The sequence below is a fragment of the Epinephelus fuscoguttatus genome, linkage group LG12 (genome assembly GCF_011397635.1).
Source record: "Epinephelus fuscoguttatus linkage group LG12, E.fuscoguttatus.final_Chr_v1".
In the NCBI taxonomy this organism is placed as follows: Eukaryota; Metazoa; Chordata; class Actinopteri; order Perciformes; family Serranidae; genus Epinephelus; species Epinephelus fuscoguttatus.
In genome coordinates, this window is record NC_064763.1 from 41,885,335 (window position 1) to 41,904,515 (window position 19,181).

General features: G+C 39.9%; 1 protein-coding gene across 2 annotated transcripts; it reads left to right on the top strand.

The window, feature by feature from the left end:
- Positions 1–620: 620 nt before the first annotated feature.
- dub (duboraya) lies at positions 621–12,885 on the top strand. 2 transcript variants are annotated; one of them, XM_049591170.1, is made up of 7 exons: positions 621–709; positions 6,641–6,730; positions 8,040–8,108; positions 8,277–8,348; positions 8,427–8,678; positions 10,189–10,650; positions 12,083–12,885. In XM_049591170.1, exons 1-7 carry the CDS (start codon positions 704–706, stop codon positions 12,107–12,109), a joined length of 978 nt encoding a protein of 325 aa, XP_049447127.1. In that variant the 5' UTR covers positions 621–703; the 3' UTR covers positions 12,110–12,885. The 2 variants fall into 2 exon arrangements, with proteins under 2 accessions (XP_049447127.1, XP_049447128.1); XM_049591171.1 differs by having other exon boundaries at positions 637–709; positions 8,280–8,348.
- The last annotated feature ends 6,296 nt before the right edge of the window (positions 12,886–19,181 follow it).

Genomic DNA, 19,181 nt, shown 5'->3' on the forward strand with positions numbered 1-19,181 from the left:
TAAATGTACAAATAAATACAGGAATAGATAAATGAATAAATAGATAAATGTAGATAAAACCAGAAATTAAATGAATATGTAAATAAATAAATAAATAAATAAATGAATACATGTACAAATAAAATTAGGAATTAAAAAAATTAAATACTCAATAACAATAATACATATTTGTAAAATGAATGCATATGTAAATAAAAAGGAATGTCCACAATGTAAATAATAAATAATTTCTTTAACTGTTTATTTACTTAGATGTGTATTTATTAATGTTTGTATTTATCCAAACATTTCTAATATTAAAGTAACCTCTTCTGTAATGAGCATTCAGCTCAAAGCCTCACAGAGCTGCAGACTGTTTGGTTATTTACTCTGGTTGTTTACTACCTTGTGTACTGATGCTCCTACTTCCTCTCAGTGTAGTTTGTTTCCAGCGTTCTCACTCTAACTGGTTTCTGTTGAACATAAACCACACAACTCAGACGTTATGAATTAACATGAAGCAGCAGCAGCAGAGAGATGATGATGATGATGAACATGTGACAGAACATGAGCCGCCCTCTGTGTGTGTGTGTGTGTGTGTGTGTGTGTGTGTGTGTGTGTGTGTGTAGTGACTCTGCTTCTATATTTACCCTGCAGGCCTCCCCGCGCTCCCTCTGTGACACATACTCGACATAAAGGAGGCGGCTGACAGACGACCAGCAGGATGGAGGTAAAACTTCTTCTAATGTTTCTCTGCTGCTGACGATCAGTTTGCATGTTGTTGTTGTTGTTGTTTTCTGTCAGATCAAAGAACACAAACCGTCTACTGAAGCTGCTGCTCATCACTCTCAGACTTCATCATGTTTCTGCTCAGTTCTGTTGTTGTTTATTAATGTGATATAAATATAAATAAATAAATCTGCAGGTTAGATTTAACAAAGTTAGATTTGTTCATTTGTTTTGGGGGAAAACGTCTGTTTGACAGAGCGCGGCGAGCGACTGGAAATCAAACTCTGCATCCGATTTCATCACCGTGGTGTTTGAGGTGTGTCGACAGGTCGTTTATTACAGCTGGAGTTCAACATTCATGTTCTGACATTTGATAAGACGCATCAGTCGTGTTTCTGCAGTGGGACAGTGCTGATTTTATTTCAGAAAACTTCAGATAAATATGATTATTACGCTAAAATTACTTCTCTGTTTCGCCCCTGAAATATCTGCTGCACACACACACACACACACACACACACACACACACACACACAGTAGAGTGTGTTGATGAGCTATCAGGTTTATCAGCAGATCCTGTTTCCCTTTTTTAAATTCCACACAAACTCTGTCGAAGGCCGGATGTCAGAGCTTTCCAGCAGCACTTAAACGCACCACATATTTGAGGACACGTGTGAGTGTGACCACGCATGAAGCACGGACGTAAAAACACGTCGGTGACGTTATTTCAACTAAAGGATTAAAAATTATTAATTTTATGTGTTAAACAGAAAAAAAATGTGTTCATGAAGCAGTTTTATTGTTTTTAACAAAGAAAAGACGTTTTAATTTTGTGATGTTAATTAAAGTGAAATGACATGCTGTGTGTGTGTGTGTGTGTGTGTGTGTGTGTGTGTGTGTGTGTGTGTGTGTGTGTGTGCGTGCTCGCTGACCTCTAGAGGTTATTGCAGGTCACTGACAGCACATTCACTAAAGTCTGTGGTGCAGTAATACAAACACCTGTCAGTCTCTTTGTGACACTTTTTTACATCAGTGTGGCGTGTGGCGTCTCTTTGTGGTTGTTTTGGGTCATTTTACGGCCATTTTGAGTCTCTTTGAGGTTGTTTTGCTTCTCTTTGCCGTCATTTTGTGTCTCCATGATCAATTAGAGTCTCTTCGTGGCCGTTTTGTGTCTCTTCATGTTGTTTAAATTCTCTTTGTGGTCATTTTGCATCTCTCTGATGGTGTTTCGTGTCTCTGTGATCGTTTAGAGTCTGAGTCTGATTCATTTTATGTCTCTTTGAGGTCGTTTTGGATCATTTTATAGTTGTTTTGAGTCCCCTTGTGTTGTTTAAATTCTCTTTGCAGTCATTTTGCCTTTCTTTTTGGTCAGTTTGTGTCTCTTTGAAGTTGTTTTGAGTCTTGGTGTGGTATTTTGCCTGTCTTTGTGGTCATTTCACGTCTCTTTGTAGTTGTTTTTGCATCTCTTTACAGGCGTTTGAATCTTTTAACAGTCATTTTGTGTCTCTTTGTGGTCATTTGTGTATCTTTGCAACCATTGTGCTAATTGTGCTTTTTCAAAATTGCCGTTAAGTTTGAGGAAACTTCGACATTAAATAAAATCCACTAAGTTCTTCGTTTCATCAGTTTGCATCTGCTTGTTAACAGACTGACATCTAGGTTAATCAGTCTACATAAATAACATGAAGGTACCATCATTTGAGTGTCTGAAAGCTCTGGAAAACCAGTATGTGGACCTTTGAGTTTAGATTCTTTAGTTTAACAGGTTTTACCTTTGTTGTCCTCTCTATAACACTATTCGGACGGGATTAGTTTTACATGGGCATGTGGGGTAATGTCACTTTACCACGGGACGTTGGTAATATTAATGGCCAATTCGCACGGGATAAGAAATATCAGTAAAACTACCACAAGTGGGAGGGGTACATCCATTCATGCACTGCCGTCCCCTCCTGTCGTCATGTGCGTATGACGTTGCTTCCTGTGCGTACCACACTTGAACACACTTGAATCGTGTTAGTCGTAGGCCCACAGTACCTGAGGTTTCACAGGCCGACTGTAAAGTGCAAAACTGAGTGCTTCTTCAAGAAAAACCACTTGTAAACAGGATATGACGAAATATCTACACACATATTTACTGCTGGTCTATTCGCATGGGATTAGTATTACCTGAGGTAATTGTCCGGGACCCTTTTACAGAAGGTAAAAGTCGCTGTAGTCTTTACTGACATCGTGCGGTAATGATTACTGACATGGCACATTCGGACAGGACTAAAATCTCTGGTAATTATTACTTTACCCCACGTACCTATGTAAAACTAATCCCGTCTGAATAGGGCTTTTGAGACGACACAGCATAGCCCAATAGAACAGGAGCTGATCCTCATTGTCGTCATCATCATCATCATCATCATCATCACCATAATCATCACTAGCCCCTTTTACACTGCCAGATTTTCGGTGAATGTTGGGCCGTTTTGCCGGCAAGCTGTGAGAGTTTAGACACACAGAGCCGGATTGGCGAGTTGATCCGAGGTGCCCAATTTTCCGCCTCGTAGAGTAGACATATTGGTGGAACCCTTTTAGTTTAAACAGACTGAGACGGCCTTCTGTAACAGGAGGAGCTGTTGATGACTTGTGGGAGGAGCTGTTGATGACGCCGCACGTGCGAGCCACTGGCGGTGGATAAACAGGAAACAGCTGATAGCAGGAATTAGCGAGCAGCTAGTAGCAAGAGGGAAACACAAACCTGACAGACACTGTAAAGATGAGCAACTGGGGAGACAAGGAATTGCGCGCCCTCCTTGTCCTCGCAAACGAAGAGGCCATTAACCGTCAGATGACGGGGACGGTGAAGGACGGGCCGACTTATGAGAGAATCGCCGAAGGACTGACCAGCCGCGGCTTCCCTCCCACGTCACTGTTTACGTCACACGCTGAGCTACACGTTTTGTTACTTGCTCACGCCCCCCATTGCCCCGAAAAAGGCACATTCTGTATAAACAAAAGTAGGTAGGCGGCATTTTGCTGCACTCCCTGATTTTGTTTTTATACTGCCAATGCTGAAAAAAGACTGATTGGGCTTTCCTGGAGATTTGCACAACTCCTGTTTAAAAAGGGCTTCTGCATCAAAGCCTGATGGGAGCTGTAGTCGTTTAAGAAAAAGACAACAGTGTTTATTGATAATTAATCTAGAGGTTGAAACTGATCTGAAGACAATGAAACTACAGAAACCCAAACTGTGTCGTTAATATGAAGTTTATAATTTAATGTTAAAAAGAATGAAGAGAAGTTGTTCTTAAAAATAACAGGAACGAAAACACACACACACACACACACACACACACACAGAAAGAGGAAGTGGTTTAACGGTTGTTTTTTCTTCAATTTCTGCCTACAGTTTATAGGTCAACTACACACTGTGGAAGGAATGTGTGTGTGTGTGTGTGTGTGTGTGTGTGTGTGTGTGTGTGTGTGTGTGTCCTCCCGGCAATGTGATTTCATTATCTGTTGAATGTCAGCAATGTGAGACCTTCAGCTGAAATGGACGTGGATCAACCCCACGTCAACAGCTGAGTGTGTGCACTGTGTGTGTGTATGTGTGTGTGTGTGTGTGTGTGTGTGTGTGTGTGTGTGTGATCCTTTAATAGACTTGTACTGTCCTCATGTTCAGACTAACTGTACAGTTTTGAACTAAAGTTCTGTCTGATTTACATGTTTCAGTTTTCATTGGTGGGAAGCCAGTGAGGGATCACGGCCCTGTCTACCTATAACACATGTATAAAGACAGGTGGCAGCTGTGGCTGTAGCATTAGTTGTAGTACTTACAGCAGCAGTAGTAGCTCTGTGTCACTTTGAGGTCATTTTCAGTCTCTTTCTGGTCATTTTGAGTCTCTTTGCAGTCATTGTTTGTCTCTTTGTGTCAGTTTTATGTCTCTTAGTAGTAGTTTTACATCTCTTTTTGGTCATTTAGCATCTTATGGTAATTTTCCATTTTATTGTTTTTGCAGTCATTTTTGCATCTCCCTGTACTTGTTGTCTCTCTCTCGTTGTGTCTCTTTGTGGTTGTTCTGCATCTCTGCAGTCATTTTGGTCGTCTTGCATTTCTTTGTAGTTGTGTTGTGTCTGTTTAAGTTTGATTTGACTTTCATTGTGTCGTTTAGCGTCTCTTTGTAGTCATCGTTTGTGTCTTTGTGGCCATTTTGTGGCTATCTGTGGCCCTTTTGCACCTCTCTGCGGCTGTTTTGCATCTCTTTGAGGTTACTGTTTGTCACTTTGTGGCAGCTTCATGTCTCTCAGTAGTCGTTCTCCATCTCTTTTTTGTTTTGCATCGCTTTACAGTCCTTGTGTGTCTCTTTGTGGTCATTTTACGTCTCTTTGTAGTAACTGTTTGTCTCTGCTGCTGCTGGTTTTTGCATCTCTTAACAGTCATTTTGCATCACTGTGGCAGTTTTCTGTCCGTTTGCATTCATATTGCTTCCCTCTGTAGAAACAGTCTCTTTTGGTCATTTCACATTCCTTCGTAGTCGTTTTTGTCTCTTTTTTGCAGTTTTGAGTCTCTTAGTTCTCAATTTGCACCTCTTGTAATTATTGGTGTCTTTATGACAGTTTTGTGAGTCTTTGTAGTTGTTTTGTGTCTCCTATTTGGTGTTTTTGCAACTTTCTGATGTCATGTTGTGTATGCGGGGTGGATTTGCATCTCTGTGGTTAACCACAGAGATGCAAATCCACCCTGGATAGTCTCCTTTTTGTGGCTGTTTTTCACCCTTTTGCTGTCATTTTGCATCTCTGTGGCTGTTTTCTGTCTGTTTGCAGTCATGTTGCTTCTCTCTATAGTAGTTTTGTGTCTCTTTTGGTTATTTTGCATCTCTTTGCAGTCACTTTGTGTAGCTGTGGTCATGTCTGTGATTAATCGGTGGTCGTTTGCTTCTCTGTTGTCATTTTGCGTCTCTTTGTGTACGTTGGACATTTAGCTTTAGTTTGCAGTTTGCATCTCTCTGAAGTAGTTCTGCATGTTTGTGAGATTGTTGTGACTCCCTGCGTGTTGTCTCTTCGAGGTTAAGGTTTTAGGTTCTTTTGTGTCATATCCAATATCATCATGCAAACTGTTTGGAGCTAGCTCTTGTTATAGTTGTTTGTAGTTAACTAGCTTTATATAAACACAGGTTTAGCTTAGCTTAGCACAGAGACAGGCAGCAGGAGGACTGTTAACTTAGCTGCATCAAACTGTGTCTGACTGTTTGTTGAACAGGAGTAGACGCAGACATGTCGGAGGGAGATGTTCTGGTTTTAGCAGCAGTTAGTGTTTGTTAACGTTTGAGCTCAGCTCTGCCTCGACTCTTCTCACATCATGATGTGTTAGATCAAAGAGAAAACACGTGAGGCACGTTGTCATGTTGTCTCCGAGCTGTGTCTCTAATGAGCAGCTGCCTCACTGATGATAACACTCACATTTCCTTCCTAACATGGTCACAGTGCTGCTGAGATGCCACCACAGACAGGAAGTACCCTGCAGCACAGGGCGGGACAAGCACCCGCAGTGGCAACAATAGTGTGGTCGTAGTATTGGTATGAGTGGTGGTTAAAGTATCAGGACATGAATGATCACAGCAGCAGGAGTTAGAGTGTGAGAGACTCCATGATTCAGAGAAATAAAGAAAACAAACCTGCACTTTAAAATTAATCTACACATCCATCATATCATGTATTTCCCTCTGTGTGTCAATCTCTGCTTTCACCTGCTCAAACTGCTTTTATCATTTCTCTAAAACATTCAAGATGATCGTCTTTTTACTACAAAATACTGTACATGTGAAATAATGCACTCAGATCAATGTGCTGCCGCCCGGCACAAACACCTGAAAGAACTCAGTGTTGTCAGTTTTTACCTGACGTCCTGTGTCCCTCCTGACGTCCTGTGTCCCTCCCTCAGGAGGAGGCTCCGTCCCGGCGCTCTGTGGCTGAACTTGCAGGAAGATTCAAAGACTCGGCTCGTCCACATGATGCTGCAGGAAATGAAGCGGTGAGTTTAACGTCTGTATATCAGAAAACACATAAACACACACGTCTGACGGGGCGAGCCCAACACCAGAGTCAAAAGGTGACGGTACAGACTTGACAGTAACATGGACTGATTACTGAACGGCCCTAATGGATCTAGAGCAGGGGTGTCAAACATACGGCCCAGGGGCCAGTCTGACCCACTGGATGATTTTTCACACCTGATATTGATGCACCTGTGAAGGCTGAGAGCTTTTTAAGCAATTTAAGACCAACAAATCTTCAGATTTGGTGGTTTGTGAGGCAGAGGACGACTTAACTTGCGTCTTCAGTAGCTTGAAAAAAGTCACGTGTAATATTATTTATTTATTATTACACTGGTTACTCTGGTTTATTCAACTGTGCAAGTTTAGGTGTGGATTGACTGAATGCAGCGTGTCTGGTTTTGATCTGTTTGTTTTTTCTGTTTCTTATCTGTGTTTTTATGAGCACTTCATGGCATTGCCTCTAATTTCACTGTACAACTTGTATAATGACAATAAATTTGATTCTGATTCTGATTCTGAAGTGAGGAGTCTGAACGTGGAAAAACTGAGACATTCTGTTGAATAAGCACATATGTTTCTGAGGATATCTTGGGCTGTTCATCATTTGTTTTGTAAATGAATGATCGTTTTCAGAATGGACGTGTTCATACTAAAAAAGGAGAAGAATCTGAAGGGGTTGTTATTTTATGATGCTGTTGTAACTGACATGTCAATGTAAAGCTTACTAGTCACATATCATACGTCCTGCCATTACATTTCAAATCTGTCTGTAAAAACTGAGATGTCAGAATGTCCTTAAATGCACCAGCATGGAATCAAACATTGAAAACACAAGAATGGTCCGTATATACACACACACACACACACACACACACACACACACACTTATGTGTATATCTATATAAATATAATAATCTTTTTGAATTTTATGTTGTTTTCTTAGCTATAACTGTAACAACATGTCTCCGTCATGTGTCAGTGAGCTGCAGTGTTTTAACAGCAGAATGTGAAGAAGACAAACAGGAAATGAGGCAAAGTCAGGGCAAGTGTTAACGTGTGTTTCAACATGACTGACAGCTCATGACAAATTAACTGTGTTAGTGTCAGTTTATCAGTTTCCTGCAGGAACAAAGTGTCACTGTGTGTGTGTGACTGGTTTTAAACAGCTGAGAGCCCAGAACATGTTGGTGACTGTCAGTCTGCTGTGACACTGTAACAGGTCAGTGGTTTAATACTGATGTTTGTTTGCTTGTTTGTTTGTTTGTTTGTGTGTTTGTTTACCAGGAGAAGCTGGTCAGACGACGACCTCCTCGCTCTTTACACATCCCCAAACCCCACGGAGACGATCAGGAGGTGAGACAGAGACAGAGACATGACTGTCTGAGGGGACATTGTTTTAAATATATTGTACATATATATAGAATAAATCTTTAACTAAACAATATTAACAACAGAGTCTCGTGTGTGTGTGTGTGTGTGTGTGTGTGTGTGTGTGTGTGTGTGTGTGTGTGTGTGTGTTAGCAGCCTCAAGATGTCACCTCTCCTCAACCTGCCAAAGCCAAGAGGAACTCTGCTCTGATCGAGAAGCTACAGGTGAGTCCAGGTGACCTCTGCTGCTCTGTGACATCGCTGTGACATCACTGTGACATCACTCTCTGTCTCTCTGTGCAGGCCAACCTGGCTCTGTCTCCCTCGGCCCTGCAGCCCTCTCCAAAGAGCCCCGGCTTCAGGCTGCTGCCGCCCGCCTTCACCCCGCCTTCCCCCGCCTCCGCCCCGGTTACCGCAGATACCACCTCATCCACCGCCACCCCCTCCAGCCCTGTCGCCGCCGTCCCTCCGTTCACTGAGGAGGAAGGCCCCGTCTCCTTTGAAGCCCCTCCCACCGTGGCAGAGGGATCCATCTTGTCAAACGACAACATCAAGGTCTGTTCTGTTTTCATTGGTCGACAAAGCAACCAATGGCTAACATTAGCTCAGGTTGGGGCGTCAGTGGAATAGTGGATAGAGCAGGCGCCCCATGTACAAGGCTGTTGCCGCAGTGGCCCGGGTTCGAGTCCAGCCTGTGGCCCTTTGCTGCATGTCATCCCCCCTCTCTCTCTCCCCCTTTCACACTTAACTGTCCTATCAATTAAAGGCAAAATGCCCAAAAAATATCTTTAAAAAACATTAGCTCAGGTTACTGTTAGCACGTTGGACACCCTTGCATTGCCTCTGGCTAGTGGAAAGCACTTGTCATCATGGATCACATTAGCTGGTGAAATAATTTAGCAAGCTAGCCTACTGACACATCCACTCAGATAGTGTTTTGCTAGCAATAACATTAGCAAGCAAGTAAGCTAAGGTTAGCCAGCTAGCTGCACTGTACTGATCTGCAGTTGGTTGCTTTGTAAAATTTGCTGATAAAGTTTTTTGCCAACGACAAGCTTTGTAATTTACCAGCCAGATCAGTCACATCACTTCATGTTTTAAGTGCACATGTGCGCTAGGTGTGTTCACGCTGCATCGTACAGGAAAATACAGTGTTCTAGTGGTGCACTCAAAACAGTCCAAAAGTTGAGTGTAGAATGACAAACACTTCTCACCCTCAACCGTCACCATCTTTGTGACAAAGCAAACTTCGCAGTTGTTGAAATTGCGGCAACAAGGAGCCTGCTAGTTACACGTTTTTTGCACTAAGTACCAAAACTGTTATTGAATAGAAGCCGTCAGTCATGTTTTTTCCACCTGAAATGATTTGGTACCACCAACAATAATGGGAGTGCCAACATTAGCTTGCTAGTGAACTCGCTTCTAGCTACAGCAGCACATTTTAATCAGCACTGACGTTGTGGCGTAAGTTTGGTTTATGTGTGAGTGGAGATAAAGGTCAAATGTTGGCAATAATGCTTCGTCTGTGGCAATGTCTGCTTAAAAAGACAACATAGAATAAGAGGCGAATGAACTGTCGATACTTCCAGTAAGCGCAAAACAGCAGTGAGAGACAACACTATTGCAAGAAGTACATAGTGTACATAGTACTACTAACACAAGTATGCAATTTGAGACACACTTGATAGATTGCATCACATCACGAATTACACATTAACAAATTGCGAGCTAACGTAGCAAAAACTGTCTTCAATATTTTGCTACGTTAGCTAGCAATTTGTTTGTGTTTGCAATTAAGACTGAGGGGACATTGCAAATAGATGCAAAGTGACAACAGATACAAAACTACCACAAAGAGATGTGAAACAACTGTCTCTTATCTGGCATTAATCCTTTAGAGTCAATAAACTTTGTAACTATTAATCATGAACAGTTTATTATCACCAACACCCAGCAGGCCTTTAAACTTGAGTGTTAACATACGTCTGATGACATCATCAAGGAGAGGCGTCTGAACGCAATGACCTCACCTGTCCCTCTCTGCTCCCTAATTGTTCTTCTCCAGGGCAGAGCTCGCCACTCCATCCGGCGACGCCCTCCTTCCCGCCGCCACAGGAAGTCCAGCAGTGGAGAAGACGCCGGCGTCGCCATCGAGGGAGGGGACATGTCTCTGAGCTCTCCGACCGAACCAGAAGACAAAACAACGGGAGGAGGAGGAGGAGGAGGAGAGAAGGAGGACGACACAGGTACTTCAGCAGGTTCTGAGAAAAATGAATCCCACGAAGAAGGTGAGCCAAAGATCAGCGCTGAGCCCGGAGGAGAAGAAGAGAAGAAGAAGGAGGAGAAGGAGGAGGAGGAGGGATCAACGGGAGGAGGGGAAGGAGACGGATCTTCATCAGGAGGAAAGGAGGAGGAGGAGGAGCAGGAGGAAGGTCAGGATAAAAACTCTGCAGACAAACAGAAAGAAGAGTCAGCTGAGGAAGCAACAAACAAAGACAGCAAAGAAGAAGAAGAAGACAAGAAAGAGGTGACTTCTATATGAATTACACAATAAATACACAACTTTTATTTAATGTTCTCAAATGTGTTCGTGCAGAGAACCAGAGCTTTGTTTAAACTTTTCATTCTTTTATATTTGATATTTTAGTTTTCTGATCCGAGTCACATCACACTCACTGATCTGCATTGTTTTCACTTTGCCTCTGGTTTTGTGGGCAGTCTGTTTGGGCTCATTTAAAGACCCAGTGTGTCAGATTTAGTGACATCTAGTGGTGAGAATTACAGATTACAACCAGCTGAAACTTCTCCAGGTTAGAATTCCCTCAGTGTTTATTGTTCAGGTTTTTACTGGAATTATCCACAGAGGTCTCTTCCTCTCCAGAACAAACAGAGCAGCTGATTTAAACCAGTAATAACTCTGAATAAAGACATTTCATGTTTAAAAAATCACTGTTTTTCTGACGCTGATGGTTGCAGAGGGGCTGTTAACTGCAGTGACCAAACGTGAAAACATGAATGTCTCTTCTGGGCTACTGTAGAAACATGGCAGTGAACATGGTAATCTCCATATATGAGGACCAGCTCCATAAACCCTTTTACTGTTAGTGAACAGTACGTTGTGGCGACGTGTAGTTAGCAACTACACATGAAACCTGCCTGACGTGCACCTCCCCAGAAATGCAACTCCACGTCACAGTGACGCAGACCTCCTGTCTGTCTCTGTGAGCTGAAACCATTTCCCTCAGTGGAAACAAAGCTTTGATTTACTTTAATTTCACAGATAAGAAACAATAAATTGTGAAGACAATAAAGCCTCCACTAAAAAAGCATTTTTTTTGCTTTTTCCTCTGCATATGAGCAGAGGAAAAGTCTGCTAGCTGCTAGGCTAATTTATACAATGTAAAATGCCATAGGCTTGTGCTAATAACGTTAGCATGTTGTATTTGTTTGGAAAATGTGTCCAGATAAAGACAAGTGTTTGTGAATGCTGCGAGTTATAGTGAAACTGTCTCTATTAAGCCATGTTTAATGTGTGTTTAATGTGTGTTTTGAATCAACTAAACTTAACACCACTTCACAGAAACCACTTCCACCGACTAGTGTTTTGGAGGTGTAACTGCAGAGTGACACAGACACACCTCCGCACAAGTATAAATGCTCTAACAGTATAGGCTACAGTGTAGGGTCGTATAAATGCTGCTTTAGAGTCTAGCTGCTGAACATAGTGGATCATTCAGCAGCTAAAGAGACAGACATTTCTCTCAGGAATTGGTGGAGACCAAAAACAGGGCTAGAAGAGAGAGAATATCGAACTGACATTCATCAGGTGACACAAACACAAAGACTCCTGAAGAATCATCGTGCTGATCTTTCGCTGCTGGATGTGGAACTATCAAACTGTGTGAGTGAACAACAAAACATCTGTTTTTCCAGGTTACAGTGTTTTCTTTCTCCCACAGGAGGAGACGAGTCAGAGTTCGGGCTGACGAAAAACCAGATGTCCGTTTGAGTTGGACCACTGCAGCCATGATGAGCCCCTGGGGGGCTGGAAAGGAGACCCTGCAGCTGGGAGGCCTGACGGAAAAGGCCTGTCTGAGAGTCTGGACACCATGCAGACGAATATTCATGAGACTCTGTCACCACAGTTTCTTTTACCTCCGATATGGTGATGACGACGCGAGGAAGCTGACTAACTTTTTTCTCTCGAGTTTGTAGCTGATGTAATTTGGACTTTAACTGAAGGTCCAGCTTTAATTCAGCACGAAGGACGAGAAAACTCCCGACAACGATTGATGTGAATCTGTTTTTACTAATCCTCGACTCAAAGCCTTTTTACACTGCAGCGCTGCATTTGTATCTTTTTATAAAATGTGATTTTGTTGTTTTCATTATTATGTTTTCTTGATGTTCGGTGCCTCCAGAGCTGTGACTGATGATGATGATGATGATGATGATGATGACGACAACGAGTGATTTGGTGTCTGTGCGTTTATTGTGAGTTGTGCAACAAAATGCAAAGTGTCAAAATAAGATCCATGTTTGTGTTGAAATCATTTGTGTGTGAAGAGGAAAAACCTGAATCCTTAATCCAAACATTCATGAAATACTACTTTACCAACCACAGTATTTTAACTGTTTCAAAACTGTACAAAGACGCAGCAGCTACAGAAATTCTAAATTCTGTTGTAAAGTCTTTAAACCTGGGACGTCACATTGTGCCTTTAAGTTTGAAACTGATATTAAAATGCATATTTTGGCTACATGAATGTTTATCTGCTCTTTAATGTTCTGTTTCTCAGATTTTTTTCCTGTCTTATATTCAGCACTGATAGAGCTGGAAGAATTATTCAAATCTTTGACTTCAGTGAAAACATCCCTTTGTTTATAAAATATTAATCCGCAAAGTAACTGCAGCTGTCGGATAAATGAAGTGGAGTTAAATGTACAAACTGTCCCTCTGATATGCAGTGAGGAAGATGTATGAGGTAGCAAAAATAAAAAAAAATAAGGTAACAAACAAGTACAACATTTGAGTGACAAGATTTAAACTGAGACTCAAAACTACCACAAAGACGCATTTAACAAAAAAGAGGGACAATGGGAATCAAAATGGCAACGTAGAGGCTATAAATTAACACAAGGAGGCATTAAACAGACATAAAGAGACACAAAACAACCACAAAGAGGCATTAAATAACCACAAAGAGACATTAAACAACTTTGGACAGACCAACAAGAGTTAGTTAATAAATTATTTGTAGTTTTTGGTGGTGGGGATAGGTTCTGTTCTTTGGGTCACTTCTGTAATGTTATCATGACATAATAAATGAGACATTGAGACAAAAAGGACAGGTGAAACTCTACTTACAGCTCAGTGCTGATGACAGAACTTTCCACAGCTGGCAGGTCTCCACACGACTCAATGACTGTTAATCTGCTGAGGACTCATACCTGGAAAACACAAGTTGAACAGGAGAAACCACGAGGAGGAAACCTGGCTGCTGCTCCTCGCTGTCTTTAAATCTTATTCTGGATAATCTGTTTGATCCTCTGATACACCCACATCCAGTCTCTCTGCTGCCCGAAATAACACAGATCAACAAATCGCTCTGGAGACTGAAGATTCGCTGCCAAAACCCACAAACCTGGAGCCCAGAGGCATGCTGGGAGATCACGGGTGTATAACAGGTGTTCAGGGCTCCTGCATAAGAGTCAGGTTTTCGCACACTGTGATGGAGACGGGGACTGATAACATGTTTCTTCACTGGTAAAAGGTCAAAGGTCACAGAGACTAAGCCCCAAAATAATTGCTGCAGGAAAAAAGGCTAATTAGCAAATGTTAGCATGCTAACACATAAAGCTAAGCTGGTAACATGGTAAACATCAACATGACAGAAATATGAAACAAAACAAACAAAATGAAACAATTTCTTTCTTGTAAAATGTATCAGTAATAATGTTAATAACAATAATGTATTTGTCAGTGTTAATAATTGTAATTTATTTATAATAATGTTCATAACTAAAATACATTAGTAAGAATGTTAATAATTGTAATGTGTTGCTAATTATGTTAATAGCCGTTATGTGTTAGTAATAATGGTAATAGTTGTAATGTATTTGTAATAGTGTAATAGTGTTAATAATTGTATGTTTAAAAAAATGTTTATAAATGTAATGTATTAGTAATGATGTAATGGCTGTCATGTTTTTGTAAAATAATTAATTTGTAATGTATAGGTAATATTATTAATAATTATAAATTTGTTAAAGTGTTAATAACCGAAATTATCCATAACTGTATTAATAACTGTGATGTAATAGTAACGATGGTAAGAGATGCTATGCATTTATAATAGTTTATAACTAATGAAACAGTATTAGTGTTAATAATTGTAATGTATAAGTAATAACTGTAATAGTTTTAATGTATTTGTAATAATGTTAATATTGAAATGTATTTGTAATTATGTAAATCACTGTTATGTATTAGTAATAATAGTTGTAATGTTTTAGTCATAATGTTAATAATTGAAATGAAAGGTCACTGTTATGTATTAGTAATGACATTATAGTTGTCATGTATTCATAATTCAAAATGTGTCAGTAATATAAATAATTGAAATGTAGCACTAATAGTGTTAATAATTGTAATGTGTTTGTATTAATGTTAGCAAGTTAATGTCTAATTAATATTATAATATGTAATAGTGTTAATAATTGAAAAGTATCAGTGTAAGTGTTAATTATTGTAATGTGTTTGTAATAATGTTAATGACTGTAATGTGTTAATCACTGTTATGTATTAGTAATAACAGTAATAGCTGTAATGTCTTTGTAATAGTGTTAATAATAGTAATGTTTTTTTTAAAAAATGTTGATAATTGTAATATATATATAATAATGTTGATAACTGTAATTTATTAGTAACAATGTTAAAATAATTTTTTATTAATATTGTGATGACTAATAGTGTTAATAATGGTGAATTTGTAATCGTGTTTATAATTGTAATGTATAAGTAACGATGTTAATGCTGTCATGTTTTTGTAAAAGAGCCAGTATTTGCAATGTGTTAGTAATAATGGTAAAAGTTTTAATGTATTGGTCATAGTGTTGACAGTTAAAATGTATTAGTAACAGTATTATAACTGTAATTTATTAGTAATAATGTTAATAACTGCGGTGTATTAGTAATGACGGTAATAGCTGTCATGTATTTGTAATCGAGTTAATAACTGTAATGTATTTGTAGTAATGTTAAAAATTGTAATATATCAGTAATAGTGTTAATAATTGAAACGTATCAGTAATAATATTAATAATTTTAATGTATTTGTAATAATGTTAACAAATGTTATATATTAGCAATAATGTTAGTAATTTAATTTCTTAATAATACGTAATAGTGTTAATAGTGGGAATGTATTTGTAATCGTATGAATGATTGCAATATTATGTAATAATATTAATAATCATAATGTATTAGTAAAAATGTTTATCACTGTTATGTATAAATAATAATAGCAATAGTTGTAATGTCTTTGTAATAATATTAATATTTCCAATGTATCAATAATTGTGTTAATAATGTATTTGTCATAATGTTAACAAATGCAGATGTATTAATACAATGTAGAGAAAATAATCAGCAGATGGAACCATACTGATAATAATAAGTACCTTATAGTTTAAATTAGCTCCACCTCAAACAACTACAACAGTAAAATCTGCTTTTACATTGATGCACGAGTCAGAATCATCTGATGACATCATCATATATAATAAAACAACAGTCACAGGAGACAGTTTTCATGGCTCCGCCTCCGGTGACAGCCATGGTGAGAGGCTTTATGTTTTCAGGTTGTCTGTCTCTCCCATTCTTGTGAATGCCATATCTTAATTTCTTCAAACTTGGCACAAATGTCCACTTCGACTCAACAATGAACAGATTAAACTTTGGTAGTTATAGGTCAATGTTCAAGGTCACTGTGATCTTGTCTGTCTCATTCTCGTGAGCGCAATATTTCAGTAAGGCCTTCAGGGAGCTTCCTTAAATTTGGCACAAATGTCCACTCGGTCTCAACAATAAATAGATTAGAGTTTGGTGGTTGAAAGTCAAGGTCACTGTGACCTCACATGTTTTTGGCCATAACTCAATAACTCAATAATTATTTATGACAGAACTTTAGACAAATGTCTAACAAGACAAAATTATGAAGTGATGATATTTTATATCCAAAAGGTCAAAGGTCAGCTTGACTGTGACATCATCATGTTTTAACGTCATACTCTAATCTTTGAAACTGTGCTGATTGTATAGATCTTCTGTGTGTGAAGCATCCATGTTTTCACTGGTGGGCGGAGTCATACAACTGCGAGGCGTTAATCCTAGTTATACTTTTAATACTGTACATTTTACTAATTATACAACATACTTTTACTGAAGGAACTGTTTTAATGCAGAACAGTAACAGAGTATTTTATCTTCCTTAAACAATGGAAACGTCCTTCACTTTCTGAGTCATTAAAGTGAGTTTTCCACAGTAGAGTCTAATAAAAGCTCAGCTCTAATTTAACCTGACGAGCTGCTGATGGTCTGATCTGATTAACACACTCCGACATTGTTTCCGAGTAAAGTCGCTGATGCTCAAATCTGGCTCTGATTTTAGGTGCAAGGACCGCTGAGGACTTCAGAATGTCCTCAATGGACACATTTATGGACAACCTGAAAGTGATTTAAAGAATTCAAAGTAGTTTTAAAGAAGGGACACATTTGTAAAGCTGAGTAATAAAGGTGTTTTAAAGCCCTACTTCTTGAGAATAATAAACTGTACATGATAAATAGTTAAATTGTTTAATCACTGTAATAAAGGATCACTTAATAAACCATTCACAATATTAAAATATAAAATGATATCAATAAATAGCAGCTGTTTGTAGCTCCAAATATCCTACTGCCATGGGGAGATTATGAAACCACGGGCCCCTCGACAGAAATCTAAAAGGTTGTTGTCAGATGTAGTCCGTTTGTGTCTCTGAGATCATTTTGCATCTCTTCATAGTCCTTTTGTATCTTTGTATCTGGTTTGCATCCCTATGTGGTTGTTTTCTGTCTCTTTGCAGTCGGTTTAGGTCTCCGTGATCATTGGTCTCTTCGTGAATATTTTTGTGTGTTGTTGTAGCCATGTTGCCTCTCTTTGTGGTTGTGTATCATGTTTTTGTACCAAGAGCTAAAAATAGCTCCTGATAATAAAAACTTAGACAAAATCTATGTTTCATTTTTGTTGACGAGACGTGATAAAAATGTTCATGGTGGACTATCAGACACTGAAAGTAGAGAGCGGCTGTGTCTGTAATGATCTTCAGATGCCTGATGAGCGACAGGCTGGTAAACTCCAGTAAATAGTCTGCACCAGGATGTTTGGGTTGGTGCGAGCTGTGAGCTGTAACTCAGCAGTAAATAATCAGCCGTGTGTGTCTGACTGTGGATGGTGGAGCTGCTGAATGGATTTGTGGAGTTTGTTAGTTGCAGCGGTGGCTGTTAGCAGCTAGCTCCGCTCGCAGCCTTCACAGCTTCACCCCGCAGGACTCCACTCAGTCCGGACTGGAGAAGGTTTGTGGGTTGATGGTGTTTGACAGGCAGGTAGGAGGCTCAGTTATCTGTGAGTGTAGCTGTGCTGTAAGTCAACAGTCTGAACTCAGATCAGTTTTCTCTGACAGAGATGAAAGTTTAGTTTGAATCACCAACTCTGTGAGAGGACACCAGTTTAAACCTCCAGACTAACATGTTGCACATGAAGAAACAAGTTATGTTTCTGCTTCTTAACAGTCACATGGATAAGTCAGAGTTTACAATGAACCTGGGGACAAATCCTAGTTGGCTCACATTAGTTATTTGTTGAGAGCATAAATAGAGAGATGTTGAGCTTTTCAAATGATGATCAGTAAGTGTGTGCTCGTGAACCAGCCCTTAAGGCCCCAGTCACACAGGACACGTTTTGCAGGCTGCTCTGGGTATCCAGCAACCACTACCACCAGTTTCTCCTCCATCGTTTATCAACTGTAAACTTGTTGTCGGGACCACCACAGAAGGCCCGCCTCTAAAATCATCCCATTGGACAATCGGGAAAATGCGGAAATGATGTGGGGCGTTCTTCTGCTCCGAGTTGAAGTTTTTTCAGTTTCATTCTCATTAAAATCAATTACAAAAAGGCGGCTCCAGCATCCTGTGTGATCAGGGCTAAACCTGTCACCTGGATTATAATTTCTAATCAAATTAGCCTCACTGGATTAGTTTAAAACACAGATAGAAAACATCAGGACAAAAAGTTGACTAAAATGTTTTGATTCTTCAGACTAAAACTATGAATGGTAAAAACGACTAAAATGTGACTAAACTAATAAACATTTTCGTCTCAGGACTGAGACTAAATCTAAACAGCTGTCAAAATGAACACTGCTTTAGTCGCCTAAAGACAGAGCTCATTTGAATATTTCTTCAATTTAGAGAACAAAGACATAAATCCTCCATCAGTGGACCAGAGCTCAAGAGCGACTATGATTGGAGGTTTATTTTAAAACAAGCACTTCTGTTTCTCACGATGAATGAAGTACCACTATCTCATAATGGTACTTAGGCACAGTACTTTTACTTGGTTACTTTCCACGTTTGTTTGGTGCATCTGTTACTGAAGCCCTCAGTCCAGCCTGTAAGGTGTCCACACTTGACCTGACCCATCTGCCTGTCCTCGGGTGGAAACGTCCTGCCTGGGTATCCCATCAGGGAACCTCTCTGTCTGAACCAGGACACCCAGGTGAGTCTGTTATATAACCATCCTGCTTCCAGGGCCAGCCCCGCTCCCTCACCTGAACTCGGCAAGTAAAGCCTCTTGGCTCGGCCTCTAACGGCAGCAGAGCCCTGCGGCCGGGCGGCCTGATCTCATTAGGGAGTTATTTTGAGTGCTTCCTTGATTTTTTTCCTGCGGGACCTAAGAGGGTTAGAGAGTCCTGAGGTTTGCTCTCTGCCTGCAGAGTCACTGCAGCCTGGATGTCGGC